Here is a 13,199-nt window from a genome sequence, read left to right as displayed (position 1 = left end):
AAAGTCCTCCTCATTCCCAGTATTTCCTTATGATAGAGTATATATATGGTCATGTTGTATAAAGTAAGCATAAAAAAACCCAGCACTAAAGGGAGCTATCATAAATTCCCGTGCAATGTGATTCGAGTTTTTCTAGGTCTTCTATATTTTTGAGACTAGGGAGTCTTTGAGGATGGCTTTCGTCTGATGCTGAAGTCAGAAGTACTTGAGAATCAAAAAATGGAAAAAAAGCTAAAACAGGGAACCAATATTACCTCTACATATCATAATTATTGTTGTGTTCCCTTTTACTTCTGTAATAGATAATTTTCTTATTCTCATCTTACCACAGAAGGGACCCACTGACCCCTGAAGTTATTTTTTTAAAATATTTTTTATTTGCTGCCAGACTCTCACTGCTAATAATAATTCCACAGACATGATTATCTAGAGTCTTTGGCTATAATGGAAGATTGAAATGGAGATGTGAGAGCAATTGGAGGAATTATCCTGTTTTTGAAGTATCCTCATCCAATGGGTAGCAATATCAGTTGAAAAGTTGCTAAATCTGAATTTGAAGTCAGCCATAATTTTCAGTCTCAGAAGGATCAAATGATCCTTAGGGAAAACACCCAATTCTATGGAACTCTCACATTTTTCACTTTAATTTGTTCCTGATTCACTATTCCACTAATAACATTTTTGCTTATTGTGCGTAAATTAGGCCCGCTGATCAGAGGAGAAGTTGGAGACATCCTGACTGTGGTGTTCAAGAATAACGCTAGCCGCCCCTATTCGGTGCATGCCCATGGAGTGCTAGAATCTACTACTGGCTGGCCACAAGCTGCTGAGCCTGGTGAGTAGGAATATTTAGTGATGAGACAAAAAGTTTGCAGCACCTGTGCCTCAGCCTTTTGGATTTGTTCCTTAAAACTATTATACTCTGAAAGACTTAAAACAGGAGTGATAGTCAATACAAAATCACGATTGATTCACAGATTGCATAAATACTGGAGCCCTTCAGGATGACAGGAAAAACTTTAGATGTCATGGATACAATTGTAAATAATACTTATTCCTATTCTTAAAAAATTTGGACTATTATGATAGAGACAAACAGGTAATTATAATGTACTATAATCAGTGTTAACTAGGAGCCTTTACAGTGTGATAAGGAGATGTAGAGAAAAGTACTCTATTTAATGTGCTTGAATTAACATTGGATTAAGTGTGATTTTCAGAATAGATTACATCACAGCTGAGTTCTAAAGAAGTTGCCTTCAAACATTATATGCATAATAATCACACAGAAGCCTTATTATAAAATAGATTATCTATAAACCTGCCTTTCAACAAAAATGAATAAATCTTTTAGAACAAAATGAAAACAGATTATTGAAATTCATTTCCAAAAACTGATTCAGTAGGAGTTTCGGAACTAAGAAATTTGTTAGTGCAGCTATGTCTCCAGATAATACTTATGCTGCTTGTTCAGGAGCTATACTTTGAAAAAAAAAAAACATTAACTTATATGATAAAACAGAGGCGGAAGCTAGCTGAAGGTTTTACACAGGGAAGAGAAGTTATTCATTGTAATAGTCAGGATGCTACTTGGAACACCTGAGTCCCACATTGAACTGTCTGAGTTTGAGTACTGGCTCTGCTTCTGAACCAGTCTTCCTAATCTGTATCGTGGGAGACTGCAGGTACTTGAATCTCTGCAACTGAGATGGGAGAAGCAAAGATGTGGAGCTCAGGAGAAATGTGTTCTCTGTGAGAGGCATCTGCATTCATAAGAAAATTAAAGGCTTAAAAATCAACAAATTCAATTGAAAACATATATTAAATGTGTAAAATGAGCATTGGATTTGGTGGTTAAGATGCTGGTTAAGTCATCAAGCTCTATTAACAGAGTATCAGGGTTTAGTTCCTGGGATGTGACACCTGATTCCTAATTCCTGGTAAAAGAAAGTCTGAGAGGTAGTGGCCATGATTCAGTAACTGGATTCTCCAGTTTTATGCGGGAGACCTGGGTTACTGACAACTTGGCATACCGGTTTCAGCCCCAATTAGGGGTCAGGATCTCTCTGTCTCTATCTGTCTCTGTCTCTTATTGCCTCGCCCTCTTTCTCCTATCCTCTCCCTTCCAGAATAAACAAAGTTCTAAGAATAAAATAACAAATCCCTAAAGTAGACCAGTTTTTAAGGGAGGTACTGACTGGAAAGTGAATCGAAGAAAGTGAACAACATGATAGGATCAAAACCAGGAAAGGATGATATCATACATATTAACAAGGTCATCTCAAGTAACTCCAGCCAGTGATGATTTTGACATACTGGTATGGAGAGAAACTATTCTGAAATGGACTGAAGAGTAATTGGGATATATGGTGTTTGAAATAGTGTGGCTTAATTCTAAGACACAGGCAGAAAAATTTCAGGTGATGATGTAAGAGATATGACCCAATGCTGGCATAAAGCGGAGCTGAAGGTTACTGGAAATGAGAAGATCACATGCAGTAGTGTTGGAAGGCTCCTGCACATGGAGTTTGAAGTTACTCAGCAGAATTGTTAACAAAGGTGATACAGAATGAAGATAGATTTAGATGAATTTAAAATACATTAATGCAGAATAAATAGTGTATTATTATTAAGGGGATGTTTTGGGGCAATAATGCTGTTACAGTCGAGGATTCTAGCACATTTTGGATTAATCAACCTTGATGGTTAAGGCCACCCAGACAGAAGAAATTCAGAATGTTAGAAATGAATTTTGTTGTTTAATGTGAATGTACAGGGTAGGAAATACTAAGCTTATTTATAATTATGATCATTTTACTAAACTGATTTTTAAGTATCTTAAGTGTGACGTATTTATAACATCTGGGTGGAAATCAGAAAGCAAAAAGGATTAGTGATTAAATTTATTTCAGCATATGGGTCTATAGCTTGCAAAGAGCCTTGGCGTAGATACAGTCATTTAATGGTCATCAGTAACTACAAGAGATAATAGTGAAATCATGATTATGTATGTCATCACCCAGGGAGATAATAGAGTGACAACAACATTGTGCTGAGAATAAAACTGAAAAACATCACTATTAAGAGGCAGGAATCTACTCTAATTTGTAGGTTTAAAGCAGTTGTAATCACAATCACATTTGGATATTTCTGTGCTAAAATGAAATGATTGCACATAAAGTTCATTGAAAAAAATAGCCTATTCAGGCAATATTCAAGAATTCTTTTTACAAAGTTGAGTGAGAAAAGAGTAGCACATCCTGATAGCATAGCATATTATAGAGGTACAATAATTAAAGTAGCATAATACATTAAAAAATCAATAGTAAACGTTTTTAAATCACTGAAACAGACCTGAGAGTCTGTATTGGTTGTAGTGGTAGAAATATTATTATTCCATTAATAGCCCCACATATACCCCTTTTACCTTCCTCCTTAACAATTCCTTACCAGGGAGATTCTATTAATATGATTTACTCAGACCCCTGGGGTGTTTGCTAGATGATGTCTTATTAGCTGATAAGGCTACTGTTCCTTTGATCTCAGCACTACCTGCTTCCATATTTATAAGCTGACCTATGCTTTGCATTAGGTGAGCTGCATTTGTGAGCTAGGTCATGGCCTGCATTGTGGATGTATCTATCTTACTTTAATGGGGCTGGTTAGGGGAAGACTTGATTAGGCCTGTAAGTCAGATCTCTGTTCTTCAACTCATCTGTTATCAGAGTTTTGCAATAGGATTTAGTAGACACACGGATTCAGCTGTTATTGAAGTGATACTTTGACTCTTACTTGATTACTCTTCTTTCTAATTCCTTTAATCAAGAATACCAGGACAAAAATGAGTGTTTGGAGTCAGGCTTTCCTATGCCCTTATATTTATGCTATAATAATAACATTGCAATCTTTTCCAAAAGATTCATTTATTTAAAAGGCAAAGTGTTAGAAAGATGGTGAGAGAAAAGAGAGAATGAGAGAGGGAAAGAGAAAGGGACATAAACATAGAGATTTAATTTTCCATCTACTAGCTCACTCTCTAAATGGTGCAACAGTTAGGTCTGAGTCAGGCTAAAGCCAGGAACCAAGAATACCACCTAAGTTTCCTGCATGGACCAGCATCTGCTGCCTTCCCAGGCACATTAGGAAGAAGCTGAATGGAAGGTGGAGAAGCTGGGACTCGAATCTTGCGTTTTGATTTGGGATGTTGGCATTACAAGTAGAAGGTTAACTATCTGTGCCACAACAATTCGTCCAACATGGAGATTTTGACGCTTTCCTCCAATATTTAGTGCAAGAAAAGCTTTGATATTAGAAAACAAGTTAGTTTCTCCATGGAGGAAGGAAAGTTGATCAAGCATGACTTTATAACAAGACATTGTCTTTGGGCGAAAATTAAAAATATATCTATTAGCACATGCTAAAATAAATGATGAATTGATTAAAGGAGGAATATCTTTCAATAAGAGAACTAAAATAAAATGCAAGTAAATGTACATACAGTAAGGAATAAGTTTTGCTAGGCAAACGATAGCCAAGCATGCAATGAATATTATTATATAAGATAAGTATTATATAAGAATACTTATTATATAAAAATACTTCAATAATTTTGTGAAAGTGGAATTAGAATTTTATAATAGGCACTGTCCATGAACCTTTGAAAAAAATGTTTGTAAACATGAATTTCAAAACCTTTATGCCAAAATAAACTTATCTTTTATTTCCATTTTCATGGAAGTTTTGAAGTCACTGTGTATTAAGGGTTCTTACAAGAAGAGTGTCAAATTGTCAAAAGGAAAAATAGATCAAGTTTATAAGCAGTAAATTTATGAAAGAGGAAGCAGAGGTAGATAACAAAACATGAAAAAAAATGTTTGGTGTCACTAGTAAATAATGTGATGAAAATAAATGAACAAAATATAAATTTTATACTCTGAAGGAGAAGGCAGGTAATGAATAAGAACACAACTAATTACATGTGTATTTATAAAATGTGTAACATAGGATGACAAAGAGGGTAATGGGAAAAGATCGAGTGACTTCCTTGAGGCAGGAATGATTAATTTATGACCTGAGAGGTAAGAAGGAACTTTTTGGTGACTGTAACAAGTATATTGGCTGAAGGAATAGCTAAGCTATGGAATCAAGCCACGTATCCATCAACTGAAAAAGATCAGCTGTATGAAAAAGTTCAATCCATGGCCTGGTGCAGTAGTATAGTGGCTAAAATCCTTGCCTTGCACACACTGGGACCCAGAAGAGGTGCCAGTTCTAATCCTGGCAGCCCTGCTTCCCATGTAGCTTCCTGCTTGCAGCCTGGAACAGTAGTGGAGGATGGCCCAAAGCCTTGGGACCCTGCACCTGCATGGGAGACCTGGAAGAGCTCCTGGCTCCTGGCTTCAGCTCAGCTCAGCTCTGGCCATTGTGGCCACTTGAGGAGTGAACCAGAGGATGGAAGATCTTCCTCTCTCTATCTCTCCTTTTCTCTGTATATCTGACTTTCCAATAAAAATAAAACAAATCTTTAAAAAAAAAAGAATGCAATCCTGTCTTTCCCAACAAAAAAGGTGCAACTGGAGACCATTATGCTAGTGAAACAAGCTAGTCACAGATAAATATCACGTTTTCACTGATTTGTGCTATTATGGAGAATGCAAAAAACATGTATGAATGAAAGTGGCATTTTAATATTTGACGGTTCTTGTCTATATTTTGGAGGAATAGTTATTTTTTACTCACTATTTGTTGAATCCTATGTTTAGTAGAGGTACTAAATAGTTTGGTACTATAAATAAAGGAAAGTATATAATTGTAAAAATTTGAAGAACAATATAAAATGTAGGAGGGAAAGTGAGAGTGAGAGAGGGAAGGAGAGTAAGGTGAAAAGTATCATTATGTCCTTAACACTGTATATGTGAGATAAATGCAATTTGTCATCTTTATATAAATAAAACTACATAGTAAAATTCAAGAGAAAGGGAGCAAAAAGGGTGAACTCCCTGAATAAGAATATATTTAATATGATAAGAATATCCAGGCAGCTAGCATGGTTATAGTATGGGGCACAGAAGAATGGTATCAAAAAAAAAAAAGGAAATCAAAAGTGGGGGACATATGGAGAACAGATTGTGTTTGGTTTCATAGCTGTTGTTGAGTGTTCCAATGGGTTGGGAACCTGGAAATTCTCATCAGAGGAATGCCATGATGTGGTTTTAACTTGAAACAAGGAAGCAAGCAGAGAGATGATGTAGGATGCAATGCAATAATCTTGATGAGAGATGATCAGATAGTGGTAGCTCGGCCCTGGGTGTTTCCAGTGGAAGTAAAGAGCAGCAGAGTCTGGGCTATTTTGTAAGTACATTCAATGGGATTTGTCAACAGCCTAGGCATTGGTAGTTGAAAAAGGGGAAAAGGAAGCAGTAATAAATGATTACACATGATGTGAGGTCTAAAGCAACAAAAAAACACTTGGGGGGAAGATGGGTTTTTGGTTTGTGATATACTGAATTTTATATATCTGTTATGCTGGAAATTTTTTTAAACAATCTCTATAAAAAGGTTAATATAAGGATGATTCAAAGCAGAATATGAATTATTCAGACCCAAAAAGACACCAATTTCAACAACTTCTGATGAGTCTTGTGAAGCCAAAGTGCTCAAATTCTAGTCAAAATTTCTGTATTATGTATTGCCCGACAGTAAGTTTGCATATATCATTTCTGACTTGACTTGAGAAGGCAATCTGAGCAGTGGCAAATCTCTCAAGCAGGTTGGAGATTACTTTTTTTTTTTTTTAAGAACACTACTGGTTACAAATGTCAAGAGAAGTGTATTATCTCTCAAAACAGACTACTGCAAAGAAAACTAGTGATTGATTTTAAGAAGGACAGTTCTGGAAATAGAGTACACTGGTAAAGAACAAAGGATTGTGCAATTTTGCTTGAGATGGCTAAGATGAAACAGCCCGTATGTGCATGTCACCCAAGTCAAGTTGACCTGGTGGATGAAATTAATAGCTTCAACCGTAAGCTCTTGAGATAAGTCTCAGTAGGTGTTTCTCCTGACTGCTTTGGAGGCCTTTTGGTGGCAATTTGCTCTCAATTAGATGTTCAAGGAATGATATCAAGCAGGTAATTGGGTACATTAAATTGGCACATTAGATCAGAAATGTGAACTAGAGATACAGATTTGAGAGTCATAGGCATGTAGATAATATTCAAATTCATGAGATCAGTGAGGGAATGAATTGGCAAGTAAGGAGCGCACAACATGATTGGATTAGTGCAGGCAGCCTGAATAAGTGGAAGCAATGAGAAGTGTTCTGATTCTGGGTGTATTTTTGATGGCAGCAAAAATTGGCTGATGAACTGATGTTTTTCTTTTCTTTTTTTTAAATTTAAGTTCCTGTATTCTAGTTACTGATCTGTTGTAGATATCTTTTGCAAAGTTGTCAGCCATGCGTTAGCTTTGTTCATGTTATAAATGTATGATTTGATATAATCAAATCCATCTTTCATACTTCATGAGAGCTGTGCTTGAAATGTTTTTTGTTCTTTTTTTAAATAAAGTCTTCTCTGACCTCATGTTATAAAAATATTCTGCTGTATTACCTTTTATTAACTTTATAAATTCCTGATTTTTCTCATTCAGGCATTTAATCAGGCCAGACCTTTCATTTCTATTTTACATTAGCTAGGGATCCATCTATCTTACTCTGCATACATAGCAAATTTTTTCAGTGCTTTCTCCTAAAAAATTATGCTTATCCTAGTTTCAATTGTTTTCTCATCTTTGATTGCATGTTCAAGTTCTGTAAATATATAGGTCAGACTCCCAAGTTATTTACTCTGTTGAATTTTCTACTATTCTGTTCTCAAAAATACTGCACTAGTATTGTTATTAGGGGCTTAAAATTTAATTTCTAAAATTCCTTTTAGAGATATTTCATTAACATGTTATCTTCTCAGGGTCATGACCACTGTTTGATAATTACTATATCACAATTCTCATCAATTCACATGTTAATGTTATATTCATACAAGAAGAATAGAGTGCTTGTAGTTCATAGACACAATTCTGTATGTTCCCTTCTCCACTGCTCCTTGCCAGCCTTTTTCCTTTCTTCCCTCCATCTCTGCTTTATTTTTTCCTTCTTTCCTTCCTCCCTCTCTCCTTCCTCTCTCTCTTTTTCTCTTCGGTTTTCAGATATATTTTAATATATTTAATATTTTATTTATTGATTTGATTAATAGTTTAAAGTAAATATTTAATATATGCAAATTATATTTTAAATATATTTAAGTTTGCATTATAACCAAAGGCTTAATGCTTCACTTAATAGTGTTTAACAACTAAAAAGTTAAAAGATCCCAGTTTAACAGGAATATGGGCAAGGACTGTAAACAATAATGAAATGGAAACATGATCATTTTACCCACATACAGTAAATTTTTATGTAAAACTACAATATCTTAACATTCTGAACTATTAGTTTGACAAAAATTTGAAACAACATTTGACCAAACTGTATTTACAGCAATACTGATACAAAGTTATTTTCTTTTTTTACATTTTTCATTTTTTGGTTTTTATCCTCTTTTTCATTCTAGCTCCCATGTATAAAGGAGAGCATGTGGTGTTTATCTTTCTATTTCTGCCTTATTTCACTCAACATAATGTCCTCCAGCCATATCTATTTTGATGGAAATAGTAAAATGTAATTCATTTTTGTAGCTGCATCATATCCAACTGGGTATAAATATATCACATTTTTATTATCCATCCATTTGATGATGGACACCTTGTGTAATTCCATGATTGGGCTATTGTGTAGTGCTATAAACATGGTGATACAGGTGCCTTTTTTATATGATGTGGAGATGTCTTTTGAATATGCTCTCAATAGTTGGGATTGTTGAATCATATGGCAAGTCTACGCCTAGTGTTTTTTAAAATTATTTATTTGCTGTAAAGTCAGAGTTACAGAGAAAAAAGTGGCCTTTTTTTTATCATGGTCTTAATTATGTCTCTCACAATTTCAAAGAGGATTGTATACTTCATGCTGTTTTATTTGGAGCTAAGAGGGGGAGGGGCATAGGGGACTTTTGCTTTGTGTTTATTCAATGCATCTTGTTGTTATATGACATCCAGATGCTGTTGTCTCTTACGTGGCTTCAGTAGTTCTTATGAAAGTGACTTGATGCGTGCATAACTATAAATCTGTGTCTCTGGGATGATGATCACCAAGCCTCTTACTTCGATACCATCTTGCTTCACTTCCCCGGAATTCAAATTAGCGATGATTAATATGTTGAGGCCCTAAGGAAGGATGAACAATATGTAAAAGGGGATGGAGATATGAAAACTATAACAAAGAATCAAATGGAAATGTTACAAATTAAAATCAGAGTAATAGATACAGTCTCTAATTGGCTCATCAGTAAACTTGACACAGCTGAGAAAGCTGTTGGTAAATCTGAAGAGAGATCAGCAAAAATTATCCAAACTGAAGCAATAAAAAAAAGGACAAATGGGACAAAACATTGAAGATCTGTAGGATAATAAAAAATCTTTGACATGCAGGAAATTACAATTCCAGAAGAAAAAGAGAGATATAATAGGAGAAATATTTGAAAAAATTGACTGAGAATTAAAAAAAAATCAATGACAAACTCAAAGCCACAGTTCCAAGAGACTTATACCCACCAGAGTAGTTACCGTTTTTCTTCAGAAATTAGCATATTTAAACAGCTGTTAGAAAGTATTTATCTCAGTGGACTTGTAGGAGTTGAAATAAGGCTGGATTGGCCAAAGAGTGAAAAGGAGGTGTGAGAATAAAAACAGGGAGTATCACAACTCTTTTGAAGGCTGTTTTGATTATAACTGCCTTTTAGTATGTCTTTAAGTCTGGTTTTGTGATGTCTTCAGTTTTCTATTTGTTATTTAAGATTTTATAGTCATTCAGGGTGTCTTAAGTTTCCATATGAATCTTAGCATCATTTTTCTAGCTACGAAAAGTGTGCTATTGGTATTTTAATTTGAATCACAATGACTTTGTAAATTGCTTTCAATAGTTTGGACATTTTTAAGATACTAATTTTGCCCATCTATGAACATGGAAGATTTTTTTTTTTTTAATTTTTTGGTGTCTTCTATGACTTTATTTAATATTTTGTAATTTTCATTATAGAGACATTTCACCTTGTTAGTTAACTTTATTCCAAGGTATTCAACATTTTTATAGCTAATTTACGTGTGGATGTGGATTGATTATATATTCTTCAACTTTACTGAACTCTCTTATGATTTTCAAAGTCTCTTAGTGAAGTCTTTAGGTTCTCTGTATATAGAATCATGCCATCTACAAACAGGAGTAGTTTTACTTCATCTCTTCCAATTTGTACACCTTTGATGTCTTTTTCTTGCCTAACAGCTGTGGACAAAGCAGCCACAAATATATTGAATAGCAGGTAGTAAAAGTGCGCATCCTGATGTCATTCCCTGTCTTGGTGGAAATGCTTCCACCTTTTCCCCATTAAGTATAAAGCTGATTGTGAATTTATCATAAATCGTGCTGATTGTGTTGAAAAATATTCCTTCTTACACCCAATTCAATTAAGGATTTTAATAATTGCATGATGTATTTTATCAAATTCTTTCCCTATATATATTGAGATAATCATAATATTTTTATTCTTCATGTTGTTAATGTGATGTATTAAATTGATTGATTTGCATGTATTGAAACATCTCTTTATACCAGAGATAAATCCCACTTGATCCAGGTGAATCTTTCTGATGTGTTCGTGGATTCTATTAGCTAGTATTTTGTTGAGAATTTGTTTTTCTAACTATGTTCACCAGAGATATTTCTTTGTTGCATCTTATTTTCTAAAAATTGGGGTGATACATATCTCATGGAAATAATTTTGTTTGAAGATTTTTCAGAGATTTGTCTTTTACCTTCTTTCTTCTGCCTCACCAACTCTGTTGTTGAGGCGTTCCATTGTGTTTTCTATTGGATGTATTGAATTATTCATTTCTAATATTTCAGTTTAATTTCTCTTTAACATTTCAATCTCTCAGAAAAAAAATTTGTGTTATGTATGGATTTTCTATCACATGAATCTGTAACTCACTCTGAGTTATTTTATGATCACTGTTTTGAATTCATTTTCAAGCCTTTCATTAATCTCTTGGCTTTTACATTCTAATATTCAAATGTTGTAATGTTCATTTTGTGGGGTAATACTGTCTTCTTTGTTCTTGCTTCTTATATTTGCATGTTTATTTTTAGGTATTTATGGTAACATTTATCTTTTTTTTTCCCTATGATGACATTTATCTCTGAACAATCTATAGATTGGTGAAGTGACTATTCCTTTACTGTACATGCTGATATGTGTGCTTGGTGAGGTCAGGGAATTCTGAACCCTGTGCCAGTCTGGGTGTGACACCCAAGCTGGCTGTGGTAGATCTCAGTTGTCAGTAGAGGGGAGAGTATGATCACATTTGTTTTTACAAAGCCTCACTTACTCTCTTCCTTGGAGATCAATGTCCTGGGTTAGCCAACAGTGGCTATTACCTCCACTATGACAGGTACATGAATTGCACAAAGGATCTGTGCAGTTCAATGTGGGTATGCAGCCCTCTGCAATGACCAGCCTGGGCCTACAGGGAGTCTGAGCCTCTGAAGCCAGACACAATGATTGCCTAGGGTCCCAGCAATACCCCATGTCCTGCTGTGCATGGTCATAGAATGCAAAGCTCTCACAGTCAAGGGGTACAGAGGCTCAGCACATGAGTTTTTGCTGACTTTGGAAAGGGCAGAGTTGATTCCAGAGCCAGGGGCCAGTGGGTTCTCAGCCTTGGCAGTTTCAGCTATGGAGCCTGTGACGGGGTGGGAGGATAGGAACGCCCCACAATCTTAAGTGGGTGCCCAGTCCCCTGCCGCCCCTCCAAGCCAGAATAAAAGTCAGAAGGGACTATTTATCCCTGTGGTCAAATACCCTTGTGACATGTACATGTTAGAGCTGCTGCAACCTCTATTGGCATTAAGATGGCATTTTCTTCTTGCTGATCTCTGGGTGCATCTGTGAGGGATGGAAAGAAAGGAATATGCTTTTCCTTCATGGTATTAGGTGGGTATTCAGCCCCTTGCTAGGGCTCCAGGTTGGACTCAAAGTTAGTGTGGTTCTCAAGGTTGTTTCTGAGGCAATATCATCAGTTGGACAGGCTGCCACAGTCTATTCTCATCTCACTCTCAGAAGGTGTCTCCTCCATATCCCAGCTGTGGGCTTCATGGGTGGTGTTTCTGCTCGCTGCTGCTCGTTTGTACTGTTGTTGCTGCTCCCCAGAGTTTTCCTTCTTTCTGTAGTTCTAGTGCAGCTTCACTTCAACCTCCTCATGAGCATGATCATGCTGCTTCCTGAATTCAGCCTGACCTGGTCCTGCCTGTTGTGAGAATTTAGGGAGTGAACCAGAGATTGGAAATATCTGTGTTTCTCAGCTTCTCCAACAATGAAAACTATATTCCAACTGTATAAAACAAGACAATTTGCTTATGCTTCTGTCTACTAATCACTGTACACTATATATACTACATACATTACATGCAAACTGAGAGTTATAATTGCTGAATAATGACATTATCTTTAATTTTTAATCTTTAATTTTTTGTAGTTCTCATAGTTTCTGAAATATTCATCAGTGAGCATATTTACGTGTGTGTGTGCGTGTGCCTGTGTGCTTCAAAGATTTGTTTATTTAAAAGTTAGAAAGGAGAAAAGAAACAAAGAGAGTTCTTCCATATGTTGGTTTACTCTTTAAATAGCCACAAAGACCAAGGTAAAGCCAGGAGCCAGAAGCTTCATACAGGTCTCCAATGCAGATGAAGGGGCCTAAGTACTTGGGCATAACTGCTGCTTTCCAGGGCACATTAGCAAGGAGATGGATCAGAAATGAAGCAGCTGGGACTCGAATCACTGCCTATATGAGATGCTAGCACTACAAGTGGCAGCTTAACTCATTGTGCTACCCTTCTTATTTCTAAATATTAAAAAAAAAAACATTTTAATCAAAATAGTAATCAATGAATGTGTTGTAATTATAAAAGACTGAAGTGTTACACTTGATTCTAGTCCCACCTCAGTTCTCCTTCCTGGGGTAAACTATTTCATTAGCTTGGTGTGTTTCTTCCT

The 13,199-nt window shown here is 35.6% G+C and overlaps 1 protein-coding gene across 3 annotated transcripts in view; it reads left to right on the top strand.

Moving 5' to 3' along the window:
• The window catches only part of HEPH (hephaestin), a 71,456-nt gene that overhangs the window by 42,092 nt on the left and 16,165 nt on the right, over positions 1 to 13,199 (top strand). For 2 of the 3 annotated variants that reach the window (XM_041002307.1, XM_041002318.1), the window contains one exon: positions 704 to 835. In XM_041002307.1, the coding sequence (XP_040858241.1) occupies positions 704 to 835 (132 nt within the window). Of the gene's footprint in view, positions 1 to 703; positions 844 to 13,199 lie in introns of those variants that run through there. The other variant, XM_041002329.1, reaches the window with a different exon arrangement.

The sequence above is a fragment of the Ochotona curzoniae genome, unplaced genomic scaffold, assembly GCF_017591425.1.
Source record: "Ochotona curzoniae isolate NIBS_2020 unplaced genomic scaffold, NIBS_Ocur_1.0 contig_1274, whole genome shotgun sequence".
Taxonomy (NCBI): domain Eukaryota; kingdom Metazoa; phylum Chordata; class Mammalia; order Lagomorpha; family Ochotonidae; genus Ochotona; species Ochotona curzoniae.
The sequence above is the reverse complement of the archived record's forward strand: the minus strand, read 5'-3'. Positions and strand labels throughout refer to the sequence as shown.